The sequence below is a fragment of the Salvelinus fontinalis genome, chromosome 40 (assembly GCF_029448725.1).
Source record: "Salvelinus fontinalis isolate EN_2023a chromosome 40, ASM2944872v1, whole genome shotgun sequence".
NCBI classification, from domain to species: domain Eukaryota; kingdom Metazoa; phylum Chordata; class Actinopteri; order Salmoniformes; family Salmonidae; genus Salvelinus; species Salvelinus fontinalis.
In genome coordinates this window covers 8,146,082-8,163,831 of record NC_074704.1, presented here as the reverse complement: position 1 = coordinate 8,163,831, position 17,750 = coordinate 8,146,082, and the positions used below count along the sequence as shown (strand labels likewise).

General features: G+C 38.3%; 1 protein-coding gene across 1 annotated transcript in view; it reads right to left on the bottom strand.

The window, feature by feature from the left end:
- lrp3 (low density lipoprotein receptor-related protein 3) overlaps nt 1–17,750 on the bottom strand; it is a 79,422-nt gene that overhangs the window by 35,297 nt on the left and 26,375 nt on the right. The window contains exons 5-7 of the mRNA XM_055906561.1: nt 17,457–17,657; nt 15,616–15,837; nt 11,780–11,986 (exon numbers count right to left, since the gene is read on the bottom strand). Coding sequence (XP_055762536.1) covers nt 11,780–11,986; nt 15,616–15,837; nt 17,457–17,657 — 630 coding nt within the window. The remainder of the gene's footprint in view (nt 1–11,779; nt 11,987–15,615; nt 15,838–17,456; nt 17,658–17,750) is intronic.

The following is a 17,750-nucleotide window of genomic DNA, read 5'->3' as shown; positions in this document are numbered from 1 at the left end:
ATTGATCAGTATGTTGTCTTCCTCAGTGTGTATATTATATTATATTGATCAGCATGTTGTCTTCCTCAGTGTGTATATTATATTATATTGATCAGTATGTTGTCTTCCTCAGTGTGTATATTATATTATATTGATCAGCATGTTGTCTTCCTCAGTGTGTATATTATATTGATCAGCATGTTGTCTTCCTCAGTGTGTATATTATATTATAATGATCAGCATGTTGTCTTCCTCAGTGTGTATATTATATTGATCAGCATGTTGTCTTCCTCAGTGTGTATATTATATTATATTGATCAGTATGTTGTCTTCCTCAGTGTGTATATTATATTGATCAGCATGTTGTCTTCCTCAGTGTGTATATTATATTATATTGATCAGTATGTTGTCTTCCTCAGTGTGTATATTATATTATATTGATCAGCATGTTGTCTTCCTCAGTGTGTATATTATATTATATTGATCAGCATGTTGTCTTCCTCAGTGTGTATATTATATTGATCAGCATGTTGTCTTCCTCAGTGTGTATATTATATTATATTGATCAGTATGTTGTCTTCCTCAGTGTGTATATTATATTGATCAGCATGTTGTCTTCCTCAGTGTGTATATTATATTATATTGATCAGCATGTTGTCTTCCTCAGTGTGTATATTATATTATATTGATCAGCATGTTGTCTTCCTCAGTGTGTATATTATATTGATCAGCATGTTGTCTTCCTCAGTGTGTATAATATATTGATCAGCATGTTGTCTTCCTCAGTGTGTATATTATATTGATCAGCATGTTGTCTTCCTCAGTGTGTATATTATATTATATTGATCAGTATGTTGTCTTCCTCAGTGTGTATATTATATTATATTGATCAGTATGTTGTCTTCCTCAGTGTGTATATTATATTATATTGATCAGCATGTTGTCTTCCTCAGTGTGTATATTATATTGATCAGCATGTTGTCTTCCTCAGTGTGTATATTATATTGATCAGCATGTTGTCTTCCTCAGTGTGTATATTATATTGATCAGCATGTTGTCTTCCTCACTGTGTATATTATATTATATTGATCAGCATGTTGTCTTCCTCAGTGTGTATATTATATTATATTGATCAGCATGTCGTCTTCCTCAGTGTGTATATTATATTGATCAGCATGTTGTCTTCCTCAGTGTGTATATTATATTGATCAGTATGTTGTCTTCCTCAGTGTGTATATTATATTATATTGATCAGTATGTTGTCTTCCTCAGTGTGTATATTATATTATATTGATCAGCATGTTGTCTTCCTCAGTGTGTATATTATATTATATTGATCAGCATGTTGTCTTCCTCAGTGTGTATATTATATTGATCAGTATGTTGTCTTCCTCAGTGTGTATATTATATTATATTGATCAGCATGTTGTCTTCCTCAGTGTGTATATTATATTATATTGATCAGTATGTTGTCTTCCTCAGTGTGTATATTATATTATATTGATCAGCATGTTGTCTTCCTCAGTGTGTATATTATATTGATCAGCATGTTGTCTTCCTCAGTGTGTATATTATATTGATCAGCATGTTGTCTTCCTCAGTGTGTATATTATATTGATCAGCATGTTGTCTTCCTCAGTGTGTATATTATATTATATTGATCAGCATGTTGTCTTCCTCAGTGTGTATATTATATTATATTGATCAGCATGTTGTCTTCCTCAGTGTGTATATTATATTATATTGATCAGTATGTTGTCTTCCTCAGTGTGTATATTATATTATATTGATCAGCATGTTGTCTTCCTCAGTGTGTATATTATATTATATTGATCAGCATGTTGTCTTCCTCAGTGTGTATATTATATTGATCAGCATGTTGTCTTCCTCAGTGTGTATATTATATTATATTGATCAGCATGTTGTCTTCCTCAGTGTGTATATTATATTATATTGATCAGCATGTTGTCTTCCTCAGTGTGTATATTATATTATATTGATCAGCATGTTGTCTTCCTCAGTGTGTATATTATATTATATTGATCAGCATGTTGTCTTCCTCAGTGTGTATATTATATTATATTGATCAGCATGGTGTCTTCCTCAGTGTGTATATTATATTATATTGATCAGCATGTTGTCTTCCTCAGTGTGTATATTATATTATATTGATCAGCATGGTGTCTTCCTCAGTGTGTATATTATATTATATTGATCAGCATGTTGTCTTCCTCAGTGTGTATATTATATTATATTGATCAGCATGTTGTCTTCCTCAGTGTGTATATTATATTGATCAGCATGTTGTCTTCCTCAGTGTGTATATTATATTATATTGATCAGTATGTTGTCTTCCTCAGTGTGTATATTATATTATATTGATCAGTATGTTGTCTTCCTCAGTGTGTATATTATATTATATTGATCAGCATGTTGTCTTCCTCAGTGTGTATATTATATTATATTGATCAGCATGTTGTCTTCCTCAGTGTGTATATTATATTGATCAGCATGTTGTCTTCCTCAGTGTGTATATTATATTATATTGATCAGTATGGTGTCTTCCTCAGTGTGTATATTATATTATATTGATCAGCATGTTGTATTCCTCAGTGTGTATATTATATTATATTGATCAGCATGTTGTCTTCCTCAGTGTGTATATTATATTATATTGATCAGCATGGTGTCTTCCTCAGTGTGTATATTATATTGATCAGTATGTTGTCTTCCTCAGTGTGTATATTATATTATATTGATCAGCATGTTGTCTTCCTCAGTGTGTATATTATTTTATATTGATCAGCATGTTGTCTTCCTCAGTGTGTATATTATATTATATTGATCAGCATGTTGTCTTCCTCAGTGTGTATATTATATTGATCAGCATGTTGTCTTCCTCAGTGTGTATATTATATTGATCAGCATGTTGTCTTCCTCAGTGTGTATATTATATTATATTGATCAGTATGGTGTCTTCCTCAGTGTGTATATTATATTATATTGATCAGCATGTTGTCTTCCTCAGTGTGTATATTATATTATATTGATCAGCATGTTGTCTTCCTCAGTGTGTATATTATATTATATTGATCAGCATGGTGTCTTCCTCAGTGTGTATATTATATTGATCAGTATGTTGTCTTCCTCAGTGTGTATATTATATTATATTGATCAGCATGTTGTCTTCCTCAGTGTGTATATTATATTATATTGATCAGCATGTTGTCTTCCTCAGTGTGTATATTATATTATATTGATCAGTATGTTGTCTTCCTCAGTGTGTATATTATATTGTTCAGCATGTTGTCTTCCTCAGTGTGTATATTATATTATATTGATCAGCATGTTGTCTTCCTCAGAGTGTATATTATATTGATCAGCATGTTGTCTTCCTCAGTGTGTATATTATATTGATCAGCATGTTGTCTTCCTCAGTGTGTATATTATATTATATTGATCAGCATGTTGTCTTCCTCAGAGTGTATATTATATTGATCAGCATGTTGTCTTCCTCAGTGTGTATATTATATTGATCAGTATGTTGTCTTCCTCAGTGTGTATATTATATTATATTGATCAGTATGTTGTCTTCCTCAGTGTGTATATTATATTATATTGATCAGCATGTTGTCTTCCTCAGTGTGTATATTATATTGATCAGTATGTTGTCTTCCTCAGTGTGTATATTATATTATATTGATCAGCATGTTGTCTTCCTCAGTGTGTATATTATATTGATCAGTATGTTGTCTTCCTCAGTGTGTATATTATATTATATTGATCAGCATGTTGTCTTCCTCAGTGTGTATATTATATTGATCAGCATGTTGTCTTCCTCAGTGTGTATATTATATTATATTGATCAGCATGTTGTCTTCCTCAGTGTGTATATTATATTGATCAGCATGTTGTCTTCCTCAGTGTGTATATTATATTATATTGATCAGCATGTTGTCTTCCTCAGTGTGTATATTATATTATATTGATCAGCATGTTGTCTTCCTCAGTGTGTATATTATATTATATTGATCAGCATGTTGTCTTCCTCAGTGTGTATATTATATTATATTGATCAGTATGTTGTCTTCCTCAGTGTGTATATTATATTATATTGATCAGCATGTTGTCTTCCTCAGTGTGTATATTATATTATATTGATCAGTATGTTGTCTTCCTCAGTGTGTATATTATATTATATTGATCAGCATGTTGTCTTCCTCAGTGTGTATATTATATTGATCAGCATGTTGTCTTCCTCAGTGTGTATATTATATTATATTGATCAGCATGTTGTCTTCCTCAGTGTGTATATTATATTATATTGATCAGCATGTTGTCTTCCTCAGTGTGTATATTATATTGATCAGCATGTTGTCTTCCTCAGTGTGTATATTATATTGATCAGCATGTTTTCTTCCTCAGTGTGTATATTATATTATATTGATCAGCATGTTGTCTTCCTCAGTGTGTATTATATTGATCAGCATGTTGTCTTCCTCAGTGTGTATATTATATTGATCAGCATGTTGTCTTCCTCAGTGTGTATATTATATTGATCAGCATGTTGTCTTCCTCAGTGTGTATATTATATTGATCAGCATGTTGTCTTCCTCAGTGTGTATATTATATTATATTGATCAGTATGTTGTCTTCCTCAGTGTGTATATTATATTATATTGATCAGTATGTTGTCTTCCTCAGTGTGTATATTATATTATATTGATCAGCATGTTGTCTTCCTCAGTGTGTATATTATATTATATTGATCAGTATGTTGTCTTCCTCAGTGTGTATATTATATTATATTGATCAGCATGTTGTCTTCCTCAGTGTGTATATTATATTATATTGATCAGCATGTTGTCTTCCTCAGTGTGTATATTATATTGATCAGCATGTTGTCTTCCTCAGTGTGTATATTATATTATATTGATCAGCATGTTGTCTTCCTCAGTGTGTATATTATATTGATCAGCATGTTGTCTTCCTCAGTGTGTATATTATATTATATTGATCAGCATGTTGTCTTCCTCAGTGTGTATATTATATTGATCAGCATGTTGTCTTCCTCAGTGTGTATATTATATTATATTGATCAGCATGTTGTCTTCCTCAGTGTGTATAATATAGATCAGCATGTTGTCTTCCTCAGTGTGTATATTATATTGATCAGCATGTTGTCTTCCTCAGTGTGTATATTATATTGATCAGCATGTTGTCTTCCTCAGTGTGTATATTATATTGATCAGCATGTTGTCTTCCTCAGTGTGTATATTATATTATATTGATCAGTATGTTGTCTTCCTCAGTGTGTATATTATATTATATTGATCAGCATGTTGTCTTCCTCAGTGTGTATATTATATTGATCAGTATGTTGTCTTCCTCAGTGTGTATATTATATTGATCAGCATGTTGTCTTCCTCAGTGTGTATATTATATTATATTGATCAGTATGTTGTCTTCCTCAGTGTGTATATTATATTATATTGATCAGCATGTTGTCTTCCTCAGTGTGTATATTATATTATATTGATCAGCATGTTGTCTTCCTCAGTGTGTATATTATATTGATCAGCATGTTGTCTTCCTCAGTGTGTATATTATATTGATCAGTATGTTGTCTTCCTCAGTGTGTATATTATATTATATTGATCAGTATGTTGTCTTCCTCAGTGTGTATATTATATTGATCAGCATGTTGTCTTCCTCAGTGTGTATATTATATTATATTGATCAGCATGTTGTCTTCCTCAGTGTGTATATTATATTATATTGATCAGCATGTTGTCTTCCTCAGTGTGTATATTATATTATATTGATCAGCATGTTGTCTTCCTCAGTGTGTATATTATATTATATTGATCAGTATGTTGTCTTCCTCAGTGTGTATATTATATTGATCAGCATGTTGTCTTCCTCAGTGTGTATATTATATTATATTGATCAGTATGTTGTCTTCCTCAGTGTGTATATTATATTGATCAGCATGTTGTCTTCCTCAGTGTGTATATTATATTGATCAGTATGTTGTCTTCCTCAGTGTGTATATTATATTATATTGATCAGCATGTTGTCTTCCTCAGTGTGTATATTATATTATATTGATCAGTATGTTGTCTTCCTCAGTGTGTATATTATATTATATTGATCAGTATGTTGTCTTCCTCAGTGTGTATATTATATTGATCAGTATGTTGTCTTCCTCAGTGTGTATATTATATTATATTGATCAGCATGTTGTCTTCCTCAGTGTGTATATTATATTATATTGATCAGTATGTTGTCTTCCTCAGTGTGTATATTATATTATATTGATCAGCATGTTGTCTTCCTCAGTGTGTATATTATATTATATTGATCAGCATGTTGTCTTCCTCAGTGTGTATATTATATTATATTGATCAGCATGTTGTCTTCCTCAGTGTGTATATTATATTATATTGATCAGCATGTTGTCTTCCTCAGTGTGTATATTATATTATATTGATCAGCATGTTGTCTTCCTCAGTGTGTATATTATATTATATTGATCAGCATGTTGTCTTCCTCAGTGTGTATATTATATTATATTGATCAGCATGTTGTCTTCCTCAGTGTGTATATTATATTATATTGATCAGTATGTTGTCTTCCTCAGTGTGTATATTATATTGATCAGCATGTTGTCTTCCTCAGTGTGTATATTATATTATATTGATCAGTATGTTGTCTTCCTCAGTGTGTATATTATATTGATCAGCATGTTGTCTTCCTCAGTGTGTATATTATATTGATCAGTATGTTGTCTTCCTCAGTGTGTATATTATATTATATTGATCAGCATGTTGTCTTCCTCAGTGTGTATATTATATTATATTGATCAGTATGTTGTCTTCCTCAGTGTGTATATTATATTATATTGATCAGTATGTTGTCTTCCTCAGTGTGTATATTATATTGATCAGTATGTTGTCTTCCTCAGTGTGTATATTATATTATATTGATCAGCATGTTGTCTTCCTCAGTGTGTATATTATATTATATTGATCAGTATGTTGTCTTCCTCAGTGTGTATATTATATTGATCAGTATGTTGTCTTCCTCAGTGTGTATATTATATTATATTGATCAGCATGTTGTCTTCCTCAGTGTGTATATTATATTGATCAGTATGTTGTCTTCCTCAGTGTGTATATTATATTATATTGATCAGCATGTTGTCTTCCTCAGTGTGTATATTATATTGATCAGCATGTTGTCTTCCTCAGTGTGTATATTATATTATATTGATCAGCATGTTGTCTTCCTCAGTGTGTATATTATATTGATCAGCATGTTGTCTTCCTCAGTGTGTATATTATATTATATTGATCAGCATGTTGTCTTCCTCAGTGTGTATATTATATTATATTGATCAGCATGTTGTCTTCCTCAGTGTGTATATTATATTATATTGATCAGCATGTTGTCTTCCTCAGTGTGTATATTATATTATATTGATCAGTATGTTGTCTTCCTCAGTGTGTATATTATATTATATTGATCAGCATGTTGTCTTCCTCAGTGTGTATATTATATTATATTGATCAGTATGTTGTCTTCCTCAGTGTGTATATTATATTATATTGATCAGCATGTTGTCTTCCTCAGTGTGTATATTATATTATATTGATCAGTATGTTGTCTTCCTCAGTGTGTATATTATATTGATCAGCATGTTTTCTTCCTCAGTGTGTATATTATATTGATCAGCATGTTGTCTTCCTCAGTGTGTATATTATATTATATTGATCAGTATGTTGTCTTCCTCAGTGTGTATATTATATTGATCAGCATGTTGTCTTCCTCAGTGTGTATATTATATTGATCAGCATGTTTTCTTCCTCAGTGTGTATATTATATTGATCAGCATGTTGTCTTCCTCAGTGTGTATATTATATTATACTGATCAGCATGTTGTCTTCCTCAGTGTGTATATTATATTATATTGATCAGCATGTTGTCTTCCTCAGTGTGTATTATATTGATCAGCATGTTGTCTTCCTCAGTGTGTATATTATATTGATCAGCATGTTGTCTTCCTCAGTGTGTATATTATATTGATCAGCATGTTGTCTTCCTCAGTGTGTATATTATATTGATCAGCATGTTGTCTTCCTCAGTGTGTATATTATATTATATTGATCAGTATGTTGTCTTCCTCAGTGTGTATATTATATTATATTGATCAGCATGTTGTCTTCCTCAGTGTGTATATTATATTGATCAGTATGTTGTCTTCCTCAGTGTGTATATTATATTGATCAGCATGTTGTCTTCCTCAGTGTGTATATTATATTATATTGATCAGTATGTTGTCTTCCTCAGTGTGTATATTATATTATATTGATCAGCATGTTGTCTTCCTCAGTGTGTATATTATATTATATTGATCAGCATGTTGTCTTCCTCAGTGTGTATATTATATTGATCAGCATGTTGTCTTCCTCAGTGTGTATATTATATTGATCAGTATGTTGTCTTCCTCAGTGTGTATATTATATTATATTGATCAGTATGTTGTCTTCCTCAGTGTGTATATTATATTGATCAGCATGTTGTCTTCCTCAGTGTGTATATTATATTATATTGATCAGCATGTTGTCTTCCTCAGTGTGTATATTATATTATATTGATCAGCATGTTGTCTTCCTCAGTGTGTATATTATATTATATTGATCAGCATGTTGTCTTCCTCAGTGTGTATATTATATTATATTGATCAGTATGTTGTCTTCCTCAGTGTGTATATTATATTGATCAGCATGTTGTCTTCCTCAGTGTGTATATTATATTATATTGATCAGTATGTTGTCTTCCTCAGTGTGTATATTATATTGATCAGCATGTTGTCTTCCTCAGTGTGTATATTATATTGATCAGTATGTTGTCTTCCTCAGTGTGTATATTATATTATATTGATCAGCATGTTGTCTTCCTCAGTGTGTATATTATATTATATTGATCAGTATGTTGTCTTCCTCAGTGTGTATATTATATTATATTGATCAGTATGTTGTCTTCCTCAGTGTGTATATTATATTGATCAGTATGTTGTCTTCCTCAGTGTGTATATTATATTATATTGATCAGCATGTTGTCTTCCTCAGTGTGTATATTATATTATATTGATCAGTATGTTGTCTTCCTCAGTGTGTATATTATATTATATTGATCAGCATGTTGTCTTCCTCAGTGTGTATATTATATTATATTGATCAGCATGTTGTCTTCCTCAGTGTGTATATTATATTATATTGATCAGCATGTTGTCTTCCTCAGTGTGTATATTATATTATATTGATCAGCATGTTGTCTTCCTCAGTGTGTATATTATATTATATTGATCAGCATGTTGTCTTCCTCAGTGTGTATATTATATTATATTGATCAGCATGTTGTCTTCCTCAGTGTGTATATTATATTATATTGATCAGCATGTTGTCTTCCTCAGTGTGTATATTATATTATATTGATCAGTATGTTGTCTTCCTCAGTGTGTATATTATATTGATCAGCATGTTGTCTTCCTCAGTGTGTATATTATATTATATTGATCAGTATGTTGTCTTCCTCAGTGTGTATATTATATTGATCAGCATGTTGTCTTCCTCAGTGTGTATATTATATTGATCAGTATGTTGTCTTCCTCAGTGTGTATATTATATTATATTGATCAGCATGTTGTCTTCCTCAGTGTGTATATTATATTATATTGATCAGTATGTTGTCTTCCTCAGTGTGTATATTATATTATATTGATCAGTATGTTGTCTTCCTCAGTGTGTATATTATATTGATCAGTATGTTGTCTTCCTCAGTGTGTATATTATATTATATTGATCAGCATGTTGTCTTCCTCAGTGTGTATATTATATTATATTGATCAGTATGTTGTCTTCCTCAGTGTGTATATTATATTATATTGATCAGCATGTTGTCTTCCTCAGTGTGTATATTATATTATATTGATCAGCATGTTGTCTTCCTCAGTGTGTATATTATATTATATTGATCAGCATGTTGTCTTCCTCAGTGTGTATATTATATTATATTGATCAGCATGTTGTCTTCCTCAGTGTGTATATTATATTATATTGATCAGCATGTTGTCTTCCTCAGTGTGTATATTATATTATATTGATCAGCATGTTGTCTTCCTCAGTGTGTATATTATACACTGCTCAAAAAAATAAAGGGAACACTTAAACAACACAATGTAACTCCAAGTCAATCACACTTCTGTGAAATCAAACTGTCCACTTAGGAAGCAACACTGATTGACAATAAATTTCACATGCTGTTGTGCAAATGGAATAGACAAAAGGTGGAAATTATAGGCAATTAGCAAGACACCCCCAATAAAGGAGTGATTCTGCAGGTGGTGACCACAGACCACTTCTCAGTTCCTATGCTTCCTGGCTGATGTTTTGGTCACTTTTGAATGCTGGCGGTGCTCTCACTCTAGTGGTAGCATGAGACGGAGTCTACAACCCACACAAGTGGCTCAGGTAGTGCAGTTCATCCAGGATGGCACATCAATGCGAGCTGTGGCAAAAAGGTTTGCTGTGTCTGTCAGCGTAGTGTCCAGAGCATGGAGGCGCTACCAGGAGACAGGCCAGTACATCAGGAGACGTGGAGAAGGCCGTAGGAGTGCAACAACCCAGCAGCAGGACCGCTACCTCCGCCTTTGTGCAAGGAGGAGCACTGCCAGCGCCCTGCAAAATGACCTCCAGCAGGCCACAAATGTGCATGTGTCTGCTCAAACGGTCATAAACAGACTCCATGAGGGTGGTATGAGGGCCCGACGTCCACAGGTGGGGGTTGTGCTTACAGCCCAACACCGTGCAGGACGTTTGTCATTTGCCAGAGAACACCAAGATTGGCAAATTCGCCACTGGCGCCCTGTGCTCTTCACAGATGAAAGCAGGTTCACACTGAGCACATGAGCACATGTGACAGACGTGACAGAGTCTGGAGACGCCGTGGAGAACGTTCTGCTGCCTGCAACATCCTCCAGCATGACCGGTTTGGCGATGGGTCAGTCATGGTGTGGGGTGGCATTTCTTTGTGGGGCTGCACAGCCCTCCATGTGCTCGCCAGAGGTAGCCTGACTGCCATTAGGTACCGAGATGAGATCCTCAGACCCCTTGTGAGACCATATGACTACTTTTTGAAGGCGCCGTAGCCAAAAAATCTAGGAATTGGCAGAAGGTCTACATCAAAGATAACACAATAACGTATCTGGGTAGTCTTCCAGAAACGGAAGAATTAAGCAACTAAATAGATTATTTTCAATTCCCTGTGCTCTTATATTAATTCCTTATGTCACTATTTCATTTGAATTTATTTTAATCTTGATCTTTATTGAGTAAAGGGCCGTCACTAAGCATTTCACCGTTATTAAATAATAATTAGATTAGATGTATAAAAAAGTTTTCCTGTTTCGACACAACGATTATTAGAAACATACACAGAAAAATAGACCGTAACTAGAATGTGTTCAATTCAAGTATCTCTCTCCTAGATCCAGGATTTTAGCACAATGATTTTTTAATCAGAATTGTACAATAAGACAATGAAGTAAATCAAATCAAATCAAATGTATTTATAAAGCCCTTCTTACATCAGCTGATGTCACAAAGTGCTGTACAGAAACCCCGCCTAAAACCCCAAAAGGCAAGCAATGCAGGTGAAGAAGCACGTGTAGAAGCAGGTGTAGGTGCAGGTGTAGGTGTAGAAGTATTGATTGATTGATTGATTGATTGATTGATACCTTCTTCTGGTTGTTACATCTTTCCGAGGCAGGGTAGCAGGCCCCGCTGCCCCCCTCACAGGGGTACTCGCCCTCCTGGCAAACTGGGCACTCCTCCTCGTCGCGCCCCGTAGGGCAGTGCCAGTACCCGTCACAGCGCTGGCGCTCAGAGTAACAGCCCTGGTCCTCTCCGCACGGGTGTTCCCCAGGGAAACAGTAACCTTTGACCTGCAGGACAGGAACTGTCTTCATGAAGTCATCATCATCTGGTCAGGATAAACACTGGGTACTAGTCTTCTGCCTGGTCAGGATAAACTCTGGGTACTAGTCATAGACTTCTGCCTGGTCAGGATAAACTCTGGGTACTAGTCTTCTGTCTGGTCAGGATAAACTCTGGGTACTAGTCTTCTGCCTGGTCTGGATAAACTCTGGGCACTAGTCTTCTGTCTGGTCAGGATAAACTCTGGGTACTAGTCTTCTGCCTGGTCTGGATAAACTCTGGGCACTAGTCTTCTGTCTGGTCTGGATAAACTCTGGGTACTAGTCTTCTGTCTGGTCAGGATAAACTCTGGGTACTAGTCATAGACTTCTGCCTGGTCAGGATAAACTCTGTGTACTAGTCATCTACCTGGTCAGGATAAACTCTGGGTACTAGTCATAGACTTCTGCCTGGTCAGGATAAACTCTGGGTACTAGTCTTCTGTCTGGTCAGGATAAACTCTGGGTACTAGTCATAGACTTCTGCCTGGTCTGGATAAACTCTGGGTACTAGTCATAGACTTCTGCCTGGTCAGGATAAACTCTGGGTACTAGTCTTCTGCCTGGTCAGGATAAACTCTGGGTACTAGTCTTCTGCCTGGTCAGGATAAACTCTGGGTACTAGTCATAGACTTCTGCCTGGTCAGGATAAACTCTGGGTACTAGTCTTCTAGCTGGTCAGGATAAACTCTGGGTACTAGTCTTCTGTCTGGTCAGGATAAACTCTGGGTACTAGTCTTCTGCCTGGTCTGGATAAACTCTGGGTACTAGTCTTCTGCCTGGTCAGGATAAACTCTGGGTACTAGTATTCTGCCTGGTCAGGAAAAACTCTGGGTACTAGTCATAGACTTCTGCCTGGTCAGGATAAACTCTGGGTACTAGTCTTCTGCCTGGTCTGGATAAACTCTGGGCACTAGTCTTCTGTCTGGTCTGGATAAACTCTGGGTACTAGTCTTCTGTCTGGTCTGGATAAACTCTGGGTACTAGTCTTCTGCCTGGTCTGGATAAACTCTGGGTACTAGTCATAGACTTCTGCCTGGTTAGGATAAACTCTGGGTACTAGTCATTGACTTCTGCCTGGTCAGGATAAACTCTGGGTACTAGTCATAGACTTCTGCCTGGTCAGGATAAACTCCGGGTACTAGTCTTCTGCCTGGTCTGGATAAACTCTGGGTACTAGTCTTCTGCCTGGTCTGGATAAACTCTGGGTACTAGTCATAGACTTCTGCCTGGTCAGGATAAACTCTGGGTACTAGTCTTCTGCCTGGTCTGGATAAACTCTGGGTACTAGTCATAGACTTCTGCCTGGTCAGGATAAACTCTGGGTACTAGTCTTCTGCCTGGTCTGGATAAACTCTGGGTACTAGACTTCTGCCTGGTCAGGATAAACTCTGGGTACTAGTCATAGACTTCTGCCTGGTCAGGATAAACTCTGGGTACTAGTCTTCTGTCTGGTCTGGATAAACTCTGGGTACTAGTCTTCTGCCTGGTCTGGATAAACTCTGGGCACTAGTCTTCTGTCTGGTCTGGATAAACTCTGGGTACTAGTCTTCTGCCTGGTCTGGATAAACTCTGGGCACTAGTCTTCTGTCTGGTCTGGATAAACTCTGGGTACTAGTCTTCTGCCTGGTCTGGATAAACTCTGGGCACTAGTCTTCTGTTTGGTCTGGATAAACTCTGGGCACTAGTCCTCTGCCTGGTCAGGATAAACTCTGGGCACTAGTCTTCTGCCTGGTCAGGATAAACTCTGGGCACTAGTCTTCTGCCTGGTCTGGATAAACTCTGGGTACTAATCTTCTGCCTGGTCAGGATAAACTCTGGGTACAGTCTTCTGCCTGGTCTGGATAAACTCTGGGTAATAGTCTTCTGCCTGGTCTGGATAAACTCTGGGTACTAGTCATAGACTTCTGCCTGGTCTGGATAAACTCTGGGTATTAGTCTTCTGCCTGGTCTGGATAAACTCTGGGTACTAGTCTTCTGCCTGGTCAGGATAAACTCTGGGTACTAGTCATAGACTTCTGCCTGGTCAGGATAAACTCTGGGTACTATCCATCTACCTGGTCAGGATAAACTCTGGGTACTAGTCATAGACTTCTGTCTGGTCAGGATAAACTCTGGGTACTAGTCATAGACTTCTGCCTGGTCAGGATAAACTCTGGGTACTAGTCATAGACTTCTGCCTGGTCAGGATAAACTCTGGGTACTAGTCTTCTGCCTGGTCTGGATAAACTCTGGGTACTAGTCATAGACTTCTGCCTGGTCAGGATAAACTCTGGGCACTAGTCTTCTGCCTGGTCTGGATAAACTCTGGGTACTAGTCATAGACTTCTGCCTGGTCAGGATAAACTCTGGGTACTAGTCATAGACTTCTGCCTGGTCAGGATAAACTCTGGGTACTAGTCATAGACTTCTGCCTGGTCAGGATAAACTCTGGGCACTAGTCATAGACTTCTGCCTGGTCTGGATAAACTCTGGGTACTAGTCTTCTGTCTGGTCTGGATAATCTCTGGGTACTAGTCTTCTGCCTGGTCTGGATAAACTCTGGGTACTAGTCTTCTGCCTGGTCAGGATAAACTCTGGGTACTAGTCATAGTCTTCTGTCTGGTCAGGATAAACTCTGGGTACTAGTCATAGTCTTCTGTCTGGTCAGGATAAACTCTGGGTACTAGTATTCTACCTGGTCTGGATAAACTCTGGGTACTAGTCTTCTGTCTGGTCAGGATAAACTCTGGGTACTAGTCTTCTGTCTGGTCTGGATAAACTCTGGGTACTAGTCTTCTGCCTGGTCTGGATAAATTCTGGGTACTAGTCTTCTGTCTGGTCAGGATAAACTCTGGGTACTAGTCATAGACTTTTGCCTGGTCTGGATAAACTCTGGGTACTAGTCTTCTGTCTGGTCAGGATAAACTCTGGGCCATACCAATGACAATTCAAAACACATGAAAACAAAACAGAGCTCTTCATCATCAAGAAAACCATTTACAATCCCACTGTCCCAAATCTAATCTACCTGGTATGTAGCGTTGAACCCATGGCCAGGCTGAGTAGTGTTAGGGTCAGGGTTAGAGTCAGGGTCAGGGTTAAGGTCAGGGTTAGGGTCAGGGTTAGGGTTAGGGTCAGGGTTAAGGCCAGGGTCAGGGTTAAGGTTAGGGTTAGGGTCAGGGTTAAGGCCAGGGTCAGGGTTAGGGTCAGGGTTAGGGTCAGGGTCAGGGTCAGGTTTAGGGTCAGGGTTAAGGTTAGGGTTAGGGTCAGGGTTAGGGTCAGGGTTAAGGTTAGGGTTAGGGTCAGGGTTAGCCTACCTGGTATGTAGCGTTGTGGTGTTAGGGTCAGGGTTAGCCTACCTGGTATGTAGCGTTGTGGTGTTAGGGTCAGGGTTAGCCTACCTGGTATGTAGCGTTGTGGTGTTAGGGTCAGGGTTAGGGTCAGGGTTAGGGTCAGGGTTAGGGTCAGGGTTAAGGTTAGGATCAGGGTTAGCCTACCTGGTATGTAGTGTTGTGGTGTTAGGGTCAGGGTTAAGGTCAGGGTTAGGGTTAGGGTCAGGGTTAAGGTCAGGGTTAGGGCCAGGGTTAAGGTTAGGGTTAGGGTCAGGGTTAGCCTACCTGGTATGTCGCGTTGAACCCATGCCCAGGGCTGAGTGGTTGGGCCAGGTACTGTAGACTCATCTGTCCTCTACTGGATTCTAACAGGGTTGGTCTCCTGTTGTTATGATGAGACAGGGCCTGCAGGAGGCGCTCTGCTCTCTGGACCAGCCCATCGTAGACGTGGAGGGAGTCCCCTGGCCCTAACCCCAGGTCCAGCTGCAACACGATGGGCTTAGTGTCCTAGGAGGAGGGATGAGTTAGATTCATCGAGTAGTCGACCGAGGGCAACCGTATTGATTTAAAAACGTGAAAATCAAAAATAACTAATTTCAGTGATTTTCCATTTTCTGGCAGACAGTTTAACTAAACAAGCTTCTGTTTTGTTTGAGCTTTCCCCCCCCCCCCCCCCTGCTATAGATCAGTCAGCATGTGTAACTCTGCTATAGATCAGTCAGCATGTGTTCAGCTGTGTAACTCTGCTATAGATCAGTTAGCATGTGTTCAGCTGTGTAACTCTGCTATAGATCAGTTAGCATGTGTAACTCTGCTATAGATCAGTCAGCATGTGTTCAGCTGTGTAACTCTGCTATAGATCAGTCAGCATGTGTAACTCTGCTATAGATCAGTTAGCATGTGTAACTCTGCTATAGATCAGTCAGCATGTGTAACTCTGCTATAGATCAGTCAGCATGTGTTCAGCTGTGTAACTCTGCTATAGATCAGTCAGCATGTGTAACTCTGCTATAGATCAGTCAGCATGTGTAACTCTGCTATAGATCAGTCAGCATGTGTTCAGCTGTGTAACTCTGCTATAGATCAGTCAGCATGTGTAACTCTGCTATAGATCAGTCAGCATGTGTAACTCTGCTATAGATCAGTCAGCATGTGTAACTCTGCTATAGATCAGTTAGCATGTGTAACTCTGCTATAGATCAGTCAGTCTAGTATGCATTCACACGTCAGGAAAACTATGATTTATTAACTTATTTTTTTAGAAAAATACAAACTACGATGAACGGATTCATCTGTGGCGAAGCGCTCTAAGGCATCTCAGTGCAACAGGCGTCACTACAGACACCCTGGTTCGAATCCGGGCTGTATCACAACCCGGCCGTGATCGGGAGTCCCGTAGGGCGGCAGACAATTGGCCCAGCGTCGTCCGGGTTTTGGACGGTGTAGGCCGTCATTGTAAATAAGAATTTGTTTCTTAACTGACTTACCTAGTTAAAGGTTAATTAATCTGCCCTAGCACCCATCAGCTAATGGATTGTGTAAAATATAGGAGGAGTTGAACTCCTCCCTACCTGAGTGTCCAGTAGCCAGGAGCACCTCAACTCCTACCTGAGTGTCCAGTAGCCAGGAGCACCTCAACTCCTACCTCAGTGTCCAGTAGCCAGGAGCACCTCAACTCCTACCTGAGTGTCCAGTAGCCAGGAGCACCTCAACTCCTACCTGAGTGTCCAGTAGCCAGGAGCACCTCAACTCCTACCTGAGTGTCCAGTAGCCAGGAGCACCTCAACTCCTACCTGAGTGTCCAGTAGCCAGGAGCACCTCAACTCCTACCTGAGTGTCCAGTAGCCAGGAGCACCTCAACTCCTACCTGAGTGTCCAGTAGCCAGGAGCACCTCAACTCCTACCTGAGTGTCCAGTAGCCAGGAGCACCTCAACTCCTACCTGAGTGTCCAGTAGCCAGGAGCACCTCAACTCCTACCTGAGTGTCCAGTAGCCAGGAGCACCTCAACTCCTACCTGAGTGTCCAGTAGCCAGGAGCACCTCAACTCCTACCTGAGTGTCCAGTAGCCAGGAGCACCTCAACTCCTACCTGAGTGTCCAGTAGCCAGGAGCACCTCAACTCCTACCTGAGTGTCCAGTAGCCAGGAGCACCTCAACTCCCCCACAGCGCTGCGGTTGGGACGGAAAAAGTCTGGGGAGGCGAACGTTCCGTAGAAGTTCCCCAGGCGTTTCCCGCAGGCCGTGTCGGGGCACCCTGCCTCGTCCGAGCCGTCGGGGCAGTCCTGGGCTCCGTTGCAGCGCAGCGATTGGGGCAGGCAGCGAGTGGACTGGAGAAGAAGAAGACAACTTTATTGTTCCTTATCACCCCCACAAGACGTAGGAAGCAACGGGCCAACCCAGTGTAGAATATTGTTCCTATC